This window comes from Symphalangus syndactylus, chromosome 1, assembly GCF_028878055.3.
Source record: "Symphalangus syndactylus isolate Jambi chromosome 1, NHGRI_mSymSyn1-v2.1_pri, whole genome shotgun sequence".
Taxonomy (NCBI): Eukaryota; Metazoa; Chordata; class Mammalia; order Primates; family Hylobatidae; genus Symphalangus; species Symphalangus syndactylus.
The window spans coordinates 80943599-80958592 of record NC_072423.2 but is presented as its reverse complement, the minus strand read 5'-3'; the positions used below and the strand labels follow the sequence as shown (position 1 = coordinate 80958592).

Genomic DNA, 14994 nt, shown 5'->3' with positions numbered 1-14994 from the left:
CTACATAGGTAAACATGTGCCATGATGGTTTGCTGCACCTGTCAATCCACCACCTAGATATTAAGCCCCACAGGAATTAGCTGTCAATCTTGATGCTCTCCCTCCTGACCCCAACAGGCCCCAGTGTTTGTTTGTTCCCCTCCCCGAGTCCATGTGTTCTCGTCGTTCAGCTCCCACTTATAAGTGAGAAGATGTAGTGTTTGTTTTTTTGTTCCTGCATTAGTTTGCTGAGGATAACAGCTCCGAGTTCATCCATGTCCCTGCAAAGAGCATGAACTCATTCATTTTTATGGCCCCATGGTGTATATATACCACATTTTCTTTATCCCATCTATCACTGATGGACATCTGGGTTGATTCCATGTCTTTGCTATTGTGAATAGTGCTGCAGTGAACATACAAATGCATGTATCTTTATAATAGAATAATTTATATTCCAACATATGGTAATTTTAAATCAGTTTTGGGATTAAAAATCATGTAATTTGGGAACATATTAATAATGGAAAAACCCATATTCTGCCAAAATATATTGAGAAAATAGAGGGCAAATATATCTTTTCAGACTTTAAATGCATCGGGCTCTTAGTTAATCTTCCCCAGATCTGGGAAGACCTAGAAAGGAAAAGATTGGGCTACATTAATGAGGGCCATTTCAATCTCTTGGCCCTGCAGCAGCCATTTCAAAATACATCAGAAAATATATTTGGAGGTTAAATATTTTTACTTCCTTCAGCTTCTTCTCTCTGTGATGCTGTACCAGAATCAGGTGAGAATGTAAGCCACATTATAAGAGTTAATAAAACCCATCTGATGAGATTTAATCGTTTGAAGCGTGTGATTCCCAGACCATTTAGATAGAAATTGGGGCCAAAGAAAACAAGGTCTTACTCCTCAATATAAATCTCTCAGTGCTTTAAGAAGTGAAAGAAAGATTTTTCATTTAATTTTACAGACAATACTAATGAAAAGGATAGTTTTTAAAATAGAAACCTTTTTTTCTATAAAAAGGACACTGTTGATTCTCTTATGTCTTGAACTCTGGCCAGTGATCTGAAACCACGCAATACCTGTCTCCAGATCACTAGTACCAAGTTAATTTCCGGGGGCTGGGTAACAGGTTTATTGAGAAATAATGAACACACCATGCAATTCACTCATTTAAAATATACAAGTCATTGACTTTAGTATTTTCAGAGAGTTATGCAGTCATCATTACAATCAATTTTAGAACATTTTTATCACCCTGAAAACAAAGCCCGCATCACTTAGCCATCTTCACTAGCCATCCTCCCTCAGCCATAGGGAACCACCCACCTTCTTTATATAGATTTGCCTATAAGCCTCTGAAATGAAAAGCAAGTGGTCTACTGTGACTGGCTTATTTCACTTAGCATAATTTTTCGTGCTGCGTCTGTGCTGTAGCAGGTATTGATGCAGGGTTTTTCTCCTTAGTTCAGCTACATCTGGGTTCTTCTCTCATGACCAGGAAAAATTCAGCACACAGACACATTGAAGGGTGAGGAGGACAGAATTTACTATGTGAAAGGAAAGCTCTCAGCAAAGAGAGGGGTCCTGCAAACAGGTTTCCGTCTCACAATTGAATACCAGGAGCACATGAGCTGAAGTGGCCTGGCTCCTCCCCTGCATAAGGCGTGAATTCCTGGTGACTCCACCCCATCCGCCCAGTGCATGTGGGCCTCCGGTCTGCTGCAGGCGTGTCCAGGCAAGACAAGTCCAGGTTCCCTTATCTGCACATAACATCTGGTGTAAACACTTGTGGGGCTGGTTGGAGATTCTCTGGGGACCCTTTGGTATCTGCCTAGGCATTTTGCTGTCTCCTCCTAATACAGTATCTGTACTTAATTCCTTCTTATTGCTGAGTAAGATTCCATTGTATGGATACATCAAACAGTTTATTTATCCATTCACCAGGTGATAGACCCTTGGGTTCTTTCCCAACTAAAGGTGATAGACGTTCTGGTTCTTTCCACTTTTTGACTCGTATTAATAATGCTGCTGTAAATATTTATGTATGAGTTTTTGTGCTTGCATAGGTTTTTATTTTCCTGGAGTACATACTTATGACTGGAATTTCTGGGTCATATGGTAACTTCATGCTTAACCTTTTGAGGAGCTGCCAGTTTGTTTTCCAAAGTGGCTGCATCACTTTACATTCCCAGCAGTATTGGATAAGGGTTTTAATTTCTTTACATTTTTTTCTAACACTTACTGTCTCTTTTTTATTGAACAAAGATTTTACCTGGTGGTGTGAAGTGATATGACATGTGGTTTTGATTTACATTTTCTTAATGACTAATTACATCAAGCATCTATTAATGTGCCCATTATCTATCTTTATATCTTCTTTGCAGATATATCTATTCAAAATCTTTGCCCATTTTTTAAATTGAGTTATCTTGTTACTTATGAATTGCAAAGGTTCTTTACATATCCTATATATGTAAGTCGCTTATCAGATATATGCTTTTCAAATACTTTCTTCTACCCAGCGTCTTGCCTTTTCACTTCTTGATACTGTCTTCTCAAGCACAGCAGTTTTCAATTTTGAAGTCCATTGAATCCATTTTTCCTTTGGAGTCCTAGCTAAGAAAACACTGCCAAATGCAGTCACAAAGATTTATGCCAGGGTTTTCTTCTGAGAGTTCTATAGTTTTAGCTGTTACAGATAACTGTTTTATTTTGAGTTAATTTTTAAATAAGATATTTGGTCCAAATTTATTTTTTGCATATGGATACCCAGTTGTCCCAGCACCATTTATTGAAAAGACTATTCTTTTCCCATTTTGTTCTTTTGTTAACCTTATATAAAATCAATGGACTGTAAATGTGCAGGTTTATTTTTAGATTATCAATTCTTAGTTTGTTTATGTCTATTCTTATGTCAAGGCCAAAATGAATTTACTGAGAAGCTTTTTTCAATCATGTTGCATATTACCAGTTGTCTTATGTCATAATGAAAATTAAATTTAGTGGAATATCTTTAACTTCACCTTTTGTGTCTCAAAGGAGTCTCTGGCCAGCTTATACCTTACTTACTCTACGACATGATGGGAAGCCAGGCCTACAAAACACACTTTATTTCTTTTTTCTCCATTCAAATCTTTAGTCTCTTTTCCATTGCCTCCCACTATAGTTTTATTTTCAGTAAGTTTTGGTCACAGGATCTGCTGACATAGTCTAATATTTAGTGCATTATGTTTTACTAACTCATTATAATTCATAGAATCTTCCATAGATGTTTACCATCCAGGGAGGAGAAGTTTAAGTCTGAGCCGCCAGCTTTCCTCAGTGGAAATCAAGTGAAGTCATCATCTTGCAGTTCACAGATCCTCTTTCCACCTGGCAGCTGGTTCTCTTGGGTAGCACTGTGGCTAATCCTTTTCTTGGTGCAGATCTTGCATTCTCAGAAACCACAGTTCCCTGTATTGACCTCCTTTTACTGAAACAGAGATGCACAGCTCTGCTTTCTAGCTCAGTAGAGGATTCTTGGAATATAAAATTTAACTCATTCCAAGAAAAGGTCTTAGAAGTGCAGCACTTCAAAATCAGGTAATGTTCAGGCAATTTATCAGAGACACATAGTAGATTAGTATTTTGACTTTCAAAATTTCTGAGCCAAGTTGTGTGCTATAGAGAAGCATTGTGGCAAAACATAGAGATGGGGTGGTCTTAACTTCTCCAAACAAACAAGCTTGGAGTAAGGTAAAGGAGAAATTGCATTTGATGTCTTAACACTCAAAGCACACTATGTTTATTTTACTTCTGTGAAGACTAAAAATCATTTCATTATGTTCTCCTTATTTCCTCATTGAGAAAAGAAAAATAAAAATTAAATACTAAATTGATTAATAAATACTCAAAGCTTATCTTTTAGAATTTTAGTTAATTCAAATCAGGTAAATGTCTGATTTTGATTGTGTAACCAAGTATTTCTAGTTGTTTTTCATATCATATGTCTTCATGCTTCCTAGTCTTATTTCCTAACTTGAGGGGAAATTGTAAGGAGACACCCTTGCCTTGTTATCAGAGTTCACAATTGAAGGAGTTTTAAGAGAAGTTCCTCCTCAGCAGCTTATGTCTCTCTCCTGGTTATCTGTTGCTTCTCAGTAATGTTTGCCATCAGTAAATTAACCTCAACATTTATTAGATCCTACTTTAAAGGAGACTCTTTTCTGCTGCATAAGTTATGTTTCCTGTTGTCTCTTTTTAAAACTTATTTTTCTAACAATTACCCAGAGTTTTGTGCCTTAAAAGAAAAACATTTATTTTGTTAATGAACCTGTGGTTTGGAAAAAGCTTGGCCAGGACAGCTTGTCTCTGCTCCCCTCAGCTTCCCTGGGAACAGCTGATCAGTTGGGGAAATGGAATCCTCTGAAGCTTTGCTCACCCATGTGTTTGATGGTTGCTGCTGGCCATTGGCTGGAACCTTGGTTGGGACAGGCAGCATGAACACTGACACTGGCACTGCCAGGTTCTCTTTGTGGCCTGAGTGCTCTCACAATCTGGGGGCTGGGTTCCAAGGGAAAGCAGTCTGTGATAGGGAAGCCACATGGAATCCCTTTTACTGCATTCTATTCATTAGGAGGAAGTCAGTAAGGTTGGCCTATATTGTTTTTTTAAATGGGATGACTGTAGCTTCTCTTTTGTTTTAATTGATGCATATATACATAATTATGGGTTATAGAGTGATATTTTGATACATGTAAATAGGGTGTAATAATCAAGCTAACTAGCACATTCACTACTTCAACCATTTTTCATTTCTTTGAATTGTGAACATTCACAATCTTCTGGCTTTTTAAAAATATACAATAAATCATAGTTAACCATATTCACCCTACAATGCCGCAGAACACCAGAACTCATTCCTCTTATCTAACTGTAATTCTATATCCATTAACCAACCTACCTTCCCCTACTTCTTTGAGCTTTTTTGTTGTTGTTAAGAGACAGGGTCTTGCTAGTATAGTCTGGGCTCTGGGCAACTGTAGTCACCCAGACAGGAGACAGTGGTTTGATCATAGTTCACTGCAGTCCCCAACTCTTGGGCTCATGTGATCCTCACACCTCAGCCTCCTGAGCAGCTAGGATTATGGGCATGCCCCATTGCACCCGTCTGATTTTTGACTTTATAGAGATATCTTCCTATGTTGCCCAGGTGCTCTGGAACTTCTGGCCTCAAGTGATTCTCCTGCCTTTGTCTTTCAAAGTGCTAGGAAATTATAGGCATCAGCAATGTTGCCCAGCCCTCAATGTTTCTTTAGCTCCCACATAGGAGTGAGAATGTGCAGTATTTATCTTTCTGTGTCTGCATTTAACATAACGTACTCCAGACTGATCCACGTGGCCACGAATAACAGGATTTAATTCCTTTATACGGTGAATAGTATTCCATTGTGTATGTGTGCCACAGTTTTTTGTCTTTTCATTTGGTGATGGATATGTAGGTTGATTCCATACATTAGCCATTGTGAATAGTGCTACAATAAACGTATGAGGACAGGTATCCTTTTGATCTATTGTTTTCTTTTCTATTGCCTGAATACCCAGTAGTGGGCTTGCTGGATCCCTCGGCAGTTCCATTATTAATTTTTTGAGAAAACCTCATGTTGTTTTCTATAGTGGCTGCACTAATTTACCTTCCCACCAACAGCATGTAAGAGTTTACTCTTCTCTGGAACCTCACCAGTGTTTTTATTTTTTATTTTTTTTTTATCTTTTCAATGATAGTAATTTATTCAAACTGAAGCAAGATTATATCATATTGTAAATTTGATTTGTATTTCCCTGAGGATTAGTGATACTGAGCATTGTTAAATTTATTTATTGGCTATTTGTATTTCTTTTTTCTAAAAAAAAGTATAGTTAGATATTTCGCCCAATTTTGAACTCAGATTTTTTTTTTACTGTCAAGTTGTTTGAGTTTCTTGTGTATTTTGGATATTAGTCCCTTATTAGATTAATAGCTTGACAATATTTTCTCCCATTCTGCAAGTTCCCTCTTCACTCAGTTGTTATCTGGACAGAAGCGCTTTAGCTTAATGTAGTACCATTTGTCTATCATTTGTTTTTTGCCTATGCTTCTGATGTATTACCCATAAAAATCTTTGTGCAGACTAATGTCATCAAGCATTTTCCCTATGTTTACTTGCAGTAGTTTGATAATTTGGGGCCTTACATTTCAGTCTTCAATCGATTCTGGGTTTATGTTGTTATATGGTGTTACATAGGAAGCTAGTATCATTCTTCTGCATATGGATATTTAGTTTTCCCAGTGCCATTCATTTGAAGAGGCTGTCCTTTCCCCAGTGTATGTTCTTGGCATGTTCGTCCAAAATCAGTTGGCTGGAAATATGTGGATTTATTTCTGGGTGCCATATTCTATGGCCTTTACCCCAAGAATCATTACTTCTTAAAATGCAATTCAAATTAGCATGAAACATTTGCAGTTTAAGGAAAGGCTTATGGCATCAGAATCCTTAATTATAGGATTCATTACTTTGTGTTTTTTTGAGATAGGATCTTTGTCTGTCATCCAGGCAGAAGTGCAGTGATAATAATTCACTGCAGCCCTGAACTCTGGGTACAAGCCATCCTTTTGCCTCAGTCTCCCAAATAGCTGGGTCTACAGGCATGAGCCACCGTGCCCGGCTAATTTAAAAAAATTTTATTTTTGTAGAGATGGGATCTCACTCTGTTGCTCTGGCTGTTCTCAAATTCCTGGGCTAAAGTGATCTTTCTGCCACAGCTTTATAAATTGCTAGGATTACAGGCGTGAGCCACCATGCCTAGTATAGAGTGTAATATGATTTTCAAAGTCTTATTCCTAGAGCCATTTATTGACTTTGTCCTAAATAACTCAATATGATATCTCTGAAAATTTTTTGACATATCACGGGGAATGATAATGAGGGAAGGGGGTTAGACACTTTTTACTAAGAGATAACTTAGTGCCATTTAAGGAGGAACAAAAATAATCAGAAAAATAAAAGTAAGATGAAGTGCAAAAGTTCTGTGGCAAAGATGCTGATAGTAAATAATGTATTTTTGTGACTTATGGTAGCTTTAACTTTGTTCTTAAAATTCTGAGTAAGGGTTCACATTTGAAGAATCTACTGCATTACAGATAACATTTAACTGCAAGTAAATGCATTTCAAAATTTGCTATTGGTTTTGTATTAGATTATTCTCAGCCTACTTCATTATCAAGCTATACTATTTTATTCATGCAGTTTGATGATCTTACGGCAGAGAAGGAAACTGTATCTTCAAAATGTGTCAATTTGGCTAAAGACAATCAAGTTCTTCAACAGGAGTTATTATCTATGAAAAAAGTACAACAGGAATGTGAAAAACTTGAAGACAATAAAAAGATGTTGGAAGAAGAAATATTAAATCTTAAGACACATATGGAAAACAATATGGTAGAACTTAGTAAACTACAAGAATATAAATCAGAGCTAGATGAAAGGGCAATGCAGGCAGTAGAAAAATTAGAAGAAATCCATTTACAGGTTACTTGTTTAAATCAGGTAAGTTTATCTGTAATGTGCTTTCCTTTATTTCACTGCAAATTATATTTTGGATATGTGCATATTGTGTTTCCTCTGCCTCTCTTGTAGCAATTTGCTTTGTAGAGTTCTAGGAAAGAAAAGGCATCTGTTTTTTCTTTTAAATATTTACATTTCCATTATTATTATAACAAAATCAATCTTTCAGAGTAATGATTCTCATTATGGAGTCATTTGATGATTAAGACCAGTTGGCATAAGAAAAAAATTGTGATTAGAAATTATGTGATACATTTGAATTGGTCTTAAGCTACATTGTTCGTTGATCACTTTTTAAAATTATGAATGGATTCTATTACTTTTTATATGACCAGATTACATTAATACTAACATAATTATGATTTCAAATTTTTATAAATCAGACTCAATTCTGAATTCAGTTATTAGTTTTGATATTGCTGATAAACATTTTAAGCTTCAGCCTCTTTTTTTAACATATTCAAAATTGCTCTTTGAATCACTGACTCAAAATGAAAGGCAACAAACATATAATAATTAGGTTATAATTGTTTTAAAAGTATGTTCTTTTCATTTCTTTTAGAAGCAAGCACAATATGAAAAACAATTAGAGCAGTTAAACAAGGATAATATGGCTTCACTAAATAAGAAGGAACTCACACTTAAAGATGTGGAATGTAAATTCTCCAAAATGAAAACTGCTTATGAAGAGGTTACAACTGAGTTAGAAGAATATAAGGAAGCCTTTGCAGCAGCATTGAAAGCTAACAATTCCATGTCAAAAAAATTAATGAAGTAAGTCAAAACATACACTCATAGAAAATGAATTAAGCTCATTAATTTGTTTTGAAAGCATAATTTTTAGTGAGGTGGCTTCAGGATATTAGTAGGAAGGGAATGCTAATTTGACAATGTAATTTTGGAAAATAATGTTAGTAAGTAATCTTACCTTTAAAATGTTAGTCAAGGATAGTTTCTGTCTCTCATCTCATTTTTTTTTTTTTTTTGCTTTTGTATGGCTTTCTTCCCCTGAAAAGTCTCCTGTAGTTAACTTAATCCGTTAGTTTTTTTCACTAAGTATTTTTGAAGCTTTAGAATTAATAAAGTGATCTTGTTATAAAATTACTTGTCAGAATTTCCCTAAATAGTAATATTAATGAGTTTAATTTATTTTTCGGTAGATCACAACCTAAACCCAAAGTGTCAAGTGGTACTGCTACTCTGGGCACAATTGTTTTTGATTGTGATCTTTAGTATTATCACTAGAGGGTGCCTCAAGAAAGACTATTTGTGTAACATATTCAAGATGTTACAGAAAGGCATCCTTGTGAAGTAGGGAATATAATTATCACAGGAATTTAAAGAAGTGTAATTCACAAAGTGGTTTAAAAATAACACCTTGTTCAGCCTGAAGGGGAGTGTGGAAGGCAGAAAGAACATGCCCCACTTCCAGTGCCTTGGTCACAGTGCTGGGGGCTAATTGCCTTCAGAGATGCTTTAGTTCTTTTTGATCACCAACCAAACAATCTAGTTCTCCCCTAGGAGTTGTTGCTCTGAATTGTTCCTCAGTACCGAATGTTTAATTGGTCCTAGATAATTGGTGAAATGTACAAGGGTGAAAACTAAAACTGGTTTACTAAACACAAGTATTCCTAGATTTTTTTGTTGTTCATTTTAGAAAACTAACCTACATTAAGGAGTACAACATGATGTTTTGATATAATTATTTCTAGTTAAGTGGTTCTTATAATCAAACAAATCAACATATTCCTTTTCCCATGTTGTTACCCTTTAAATACAAGTATTTCAAATGGAATCTTCACAATCTTACAAGTAGAGCCATTTTAGAAGGCAGCAAGTTTTACCTGTTGAGCCATACATCACTGATAGCCATTTCTCTTCCCTGTCTACTTTGTTTGAACTGCTTGTTCAGTATAAATCACCTTAGAAACAAAGGTGCTTCTTTAGAACAATTTTAAAATTATGATACCTTACAACAGGTATGCTCTCACACATCTTCGGTGTGAAAACACTCTTTAGTGGGTAATTTGGTTTACTCACAGGGCAAGTTTTTAAAAAACTGCAAGTCATTAAGAATCATTTAAGGAAAAATGAAATAGTAAGCATTCGTCTTTGCTATCTTTACAGAGTGAATAAGAAAATAGCAATGATCAGCACCAAGGCTCCTTATGGAGAAAGAGAGGGTGAAATATTTTCTCAGCACTCTTCCTACAAGGCGAGGCCCAGAGTCACCTTGTGTTCAAAATCTTACTAGTATAGGACTCAACAGAAAATATATTCCCCAAAGGCCCGTAAGAATTCCTACTTCAAACCCTCAGACTTCAAATAACTGCCAGAACTCCTTGACTGAGGTTAATTACATGACCGTTTCTCTTTAGGGTTTCATTTCTCTAGCGTAATTCTTGTTTTTAATTTGGTGAACTACTGAGTTGTTCTGTTGACTTATGCGTGTTATGTCATTAGCTGTGTTAACACAGAAAGGAAATGGGAACTTTACATTTTTTAATTTCCTGGAGCTCTCATTTTCAAGAGATACCCACTTGCTAAGTTTATGCAATAAATGTGACTAAACTGACATGTTTAAAATGTCTTTAAAAGCTGCATTTAAGTTAGATTTTAGAAATTGCACGTTGTTGCCTGATAACTGATGATATACTTTGAGATGCTTTGGCTCACTCTCTAATTGATTGTAGTTTAGCTGTGGTTCATACCACCTTTTTTTTTTTTTTTTTTTGAGGCAGTGTCTCACTCTGTCACCTAGGAGTGTCGTGATGCAATCTTGGCTCACTGCAACCTCCACCTCCGGGGTTCAAGTGATTCTCCTGCCTCAGCCTCCTGAGTAGCTGAGACCACAGGGGCCCACTATTACATCCAGCTAATGTTTGTATTTTTAGTAGAGATAGGGTTTCACCATATTGGCCAGGCTGTTCTCGAACTCCTGACCTTGTGATCTGCCTGCCTCAGCCTCCCAAAGTGCTGGGATTACAGGCATGAGCCACAGTGCCCAGCTCATGTCACTTTTAAAGTTTCTTTGCACTGGCCAGGCATGGTGGCTCATGCCTATATTCCCAGCACTTTGGGAGGCCAAGGCAGGTGTGTCACAAGGTCAAGAGTTCAAGACCAGCCTGGCCAAGATGGTGAAACTCCACCTCTACTGAAAGTGCAAAAAGAAAATTAGGAGATACACCTAATGCTAAATGACGAGTTAATGGGTGCAGGAAATCAACATGGCACATGGATACATATGTAACAAACCTGCACATTGTGCACATGTACCCTAAAACCCTAAAGTATAATAAAAAAAAAAAAGCTAAAAAAAAAAAAAGAAAATTAGTGAAGTGAGGTGGTGGGCACCTGTAATCCCAACTACTAGGGAGGCTGAGGCAGAGAATTGCTTGAACCTGAGAGGTGGAGGTTGCAGTGAGCCGAGATCACACCACTGCACTCCAGCCTGGGTGACAGGGCAAGACTCCATTTTGAAAATAAAAAATTTTTTAAAAAGTTTATTTGCACCATCTCAACTCTTCCCACCCATAATCACAACTGAATGATTGGCATCCAAACACTTTACCCCACATATGGATGTTTATTATATAGTAGAATCCAAAATAATTGCATTTTATAAATTACACAAAACACTAAAATGTTCATTTCCATTTTTATGTTAAAAGCTTTGTGCTTGGCCAGGCGCGGTGGTTCACACTTGTAATCCCAACATTTTGGGAGGCCGAGGCAGGCGAATCACCTGAGGTGAGGAGTTTGAGACCCACCTGGTCAACATGATGAAACCCGTCTCTACTAAAAGTACAAAAATTAGCAAGGCATGTTGGCAAGCATGTGTTATCTCAGATGCTCAGGAGGCTGAGACAGGAGAATCACTTGAACCCAGGAGACAGAGGTTGCAGTAAGCCAAGATCATACCACTGCACTATAGCCTGGGTGATGGAGATTCCATTTCAAAAAAAAAAAAAAAGTGTTTGTGCTTTTCTTACATAAGAGTACATCTTCTGACTATAAAAATCCTGGAAGAAAACCAAGAAATACTCTTCTGGACATATATTTGTCAATTAATTTATGGCTAAGTCCTCAAAAGCAATTGCAAGAATAACAAAAATTGACAAGTGTGATCTAATTTAGCTAAACAGCTTATGCACAGCATGAGAAACTATCATGGGATTAAACAGACAGCCTAAAGAATAAAAAAAAAATTCACAAACTATGGATACAGCAAACACCTATTATCCAGAATCCATAAGAGACCTAAACAAATCAACAAGCAAAAAATAAATAACACCATTAAAAATGGGCAAAGGACATGAACAGACACTTCTCAAAATAACACATGTAAGTGGCCCACAAGCATATTAACAAATGCTTACCATTGCTAATCATCAGAAAAATGTGAAACAAATGTCACAAGACAGAATGACTTTTTTAAAAATGAAACAAACAAACAAACAAAAAAAATAAAAAAAGATGTTGGGGAGGCTGTGGAGAAAAGGGACCACACACCATTTGTGGCAATGTAAATTAGTTCAGCTACTATGGAGAGCAGTTTGGCAATTAAGAACTAAGAGTGACCGTTGGATGCAGCAACCCCATTACTATACTAGGGGTATACCAAAAAGACAATAAATCATTGTGACAAAAAGATGCATGCACATGTATTTTCATTGCAGCACTATTCACAATAGCAAAGACAAGGAGTCAATCCAGGTGCATCCAAGGTAGATTGAAAACCCAAGGTAGATTGAAAATCCAAGGTAGATTGGAAAATTCCACATATACCATGGAATACTATGCAGCCATAAAAAGAACAAAATCATGTCCTTTGCATCAATATGGATACAGCTGGAACCCACTCTTCTAAGCAAACTAACACAGAAACAGAAATTAAATGTCTCATGTTTTCACTCATGTGGGAGCTACACATTGGGTGCACATTGTCATAAACATGGGAATAATAGACACTGGGAAATAAGAATGGGGAGGGACAGAGTGGGCCAGGGTTGAAAAACTACTTATTGGGTCCTGTGATCACTACCTGTGTGATGGGTTCAATTGTACTGCAAACCTCAGCATCCCTCAATATACCTTTGGAAGAAACCTACACAGGTACCACCTTAATTTAGAATACAAACTAGAAAAAAAAAAAAAAAGGAAAAAAAAAAGAAAAATTTACTATAAAAAAGTTTACTATAAGTAGAGAATAGAAATTTCATTTTAAGATAAAATTTATTGAAGTAAAAAAATGGATTAAACTTTTATAAAGGGCAGAGTTTTGCTAAGAATTTCAAAGCAATGCATTCATTGCAAAAGATGACTTTAATTATTTATTTATTTATTTATTTTTTGAGTCAGCGTCTCACTCTGTCACCAGGCTGCAGTGTAGTGCTGCAATCTTGGCTCACTGCAGCCTCCACCTCCTGGCTTCAAGCAATTCTCCTCCCTTAGCCTCCCAAGTAGCTGGGACAGGTGCACGTTACCACACCTAGCTAATTTCTGCATTTTTAGTAGAGACGGGGTTTCCCCATGTTGGCCAGGATGGTCTCGATCTCCTGACCTCGTGATCTGCCTGCCTTGGCCTCCCTAAGTGGTGGGATTACAGGCATGAGCCACCATGCCTGGCCATTGTTTAACCTTTGTACTAATAAAACACTACCTTTCTAAAATCATGTATATGCAATAGACCAATATTAACTGTATTTTCGTCAGATTAAACGGCATTACACAGATACATCCTTTGTTATCTAAGCTTAAAATAAGTAGAAATTTTACTTTATTTGTGTGATTATTTTTCTATTTAAGCAAACTTCAAGTTATGTCTAGTCACTAAAAATACTAAAGGCCACATTTTGTGAGTGATATATTATTTCATGATAATATTTCTTGTTTAACTTAAATATTATTATTATTTTTACTTGTTTTAGATGGAGCCGGACTGTGTAGAACAAATAATTAGAGAAACAAAGAGAAGTACGTTGCCAAAATTTATTAATTAAATTTAGGTTTATTTTAGAAATAAAGTGTAAATAGCAAATGGCGTTCCTTTTCATTGTTGGGTTAGTAGATACTATGTCAAGTATTTTTTTCTTACACACATCTAATGAAAGATGTGAAAACAAAAACTTTCACAGAGAAGACTGTACTTATGCACCATAAATTCATCATGTTCCATAGCTTAAAAAATTCCCAAGAAGTCTGTGCGTCTCTTTTTCACTGGCTCTGCAATTTCTTCACTTTTGCCATCCTCACGGAACTGCCAGCCAGCATACTGAAAGGATTCTCAGAAAACAAAGGCATCATCAAGTTCTCAGGGTTTTGGTAGAGACTGAAGGCCAACAGACCTAAGACTCATTTTGAAATCCTTGGCTGAGCAATAACCCTTCATAAGCAGTCACTTGACAGGTGACATTTTAAATCTCCTGTCATTTACTGTGTTATTGGCTTACGTCCGTTCTCAGGAAAAATTCTAAATTTTTCACCATGAAATAAAAACACCCACGTCAATGTGATTCTTGTCAAGTTACTCAGCCTTTTCTCTCACCACTTGCTGCCCTCTCCCCTTTGCTCTAGCACCAAACTGGATGGAGTGGAACTCTGCAGGGCTCTTCCTCACCTCAGGCTCTTTGCCTTCGCCTCTTCCCTCTATCTGGGAAGGTTTTCCTTGTCCTTCAGGTATCAACTTATGTTATCTCCTCCATCAGGAAGCCCATGATATTGACATAAAAGTGGGATAGATGTCCCTTCTGTGTGTTCCAGTAGTGCCCTGCTGTATACCTGTCATGATATCTATGATTCTGTATGGACATTGCCTGCCTGTCTGCTTTTTAGGTTATAGCATATGACTGTTGAGAGGTGGACCATACCATCTTCATCTTATAATTCCAGTGCTGGTTCTAGTACCTTAGCATGTGGCTGCTGATTACATAAATGAAGAATGAGAAAGCTCTGATATTTAAACACAATTAGAATTAATGCCATGTGTAAATTATTAAATAGTAATTTTGTATTGTACATGTACATACATATTTCTCATTCTTATTAACTCTGATAAAGTTCTCAACTCTTTAGTTTTTAAACTCACCTTAGTTAACTGAAGTGTTTTAGGTAAAGAACATAATTCTTTATTTTTCTTTCCAGCTGTTGCTGTGTTGGACACTTGCTCCCATCTACTTTCTTCTCTGGAATCCACTGGTAAGCCACAACTAGTGAAGAGAATATTTAACCATAAAGTCTTAAGGAAAAACTGTATGACTTAAAAGATTATAAAACCTTATTACTGGGCTATTTACACAACATTTTAATTGTTTCTCATAAAATATATAACATTACAATATTTACTGAAGTAGGATATTTTTGTATCATATGTATGATGATAATTTATAGGGTATTTTAAATGATATTTTTTAGCCTCCTT

General features: G+C 36.4%; 1 protein-coding gene across 1 annotated transcript in view; it reads left to right on the top strand.

Moving 5' to 3' along the window:
• LOC129461060 (ankyrin repeat domain-containing protein 18B-like) overlaps positions 1–14994 on the top strand; it is a 119727-nt gene that overhangs the window by 9578 nt on the left and 95155 nt on the right. The window contains 6 exon segments of the mRNA XM_063641686.1: positions 7257–7538; positions 8137–8348; positions 9702–9735; positions 9737–9925; positions 13505–13550; positions 14718–14771. Of these exon segments, the coding sequence (XP_063497756.1) occupies positions 7257–7538; positions 8137–8348; positions 9702–9735; positions 9737–9925; positions 13505–13550; positions 14718–14771 (817 nt within the window).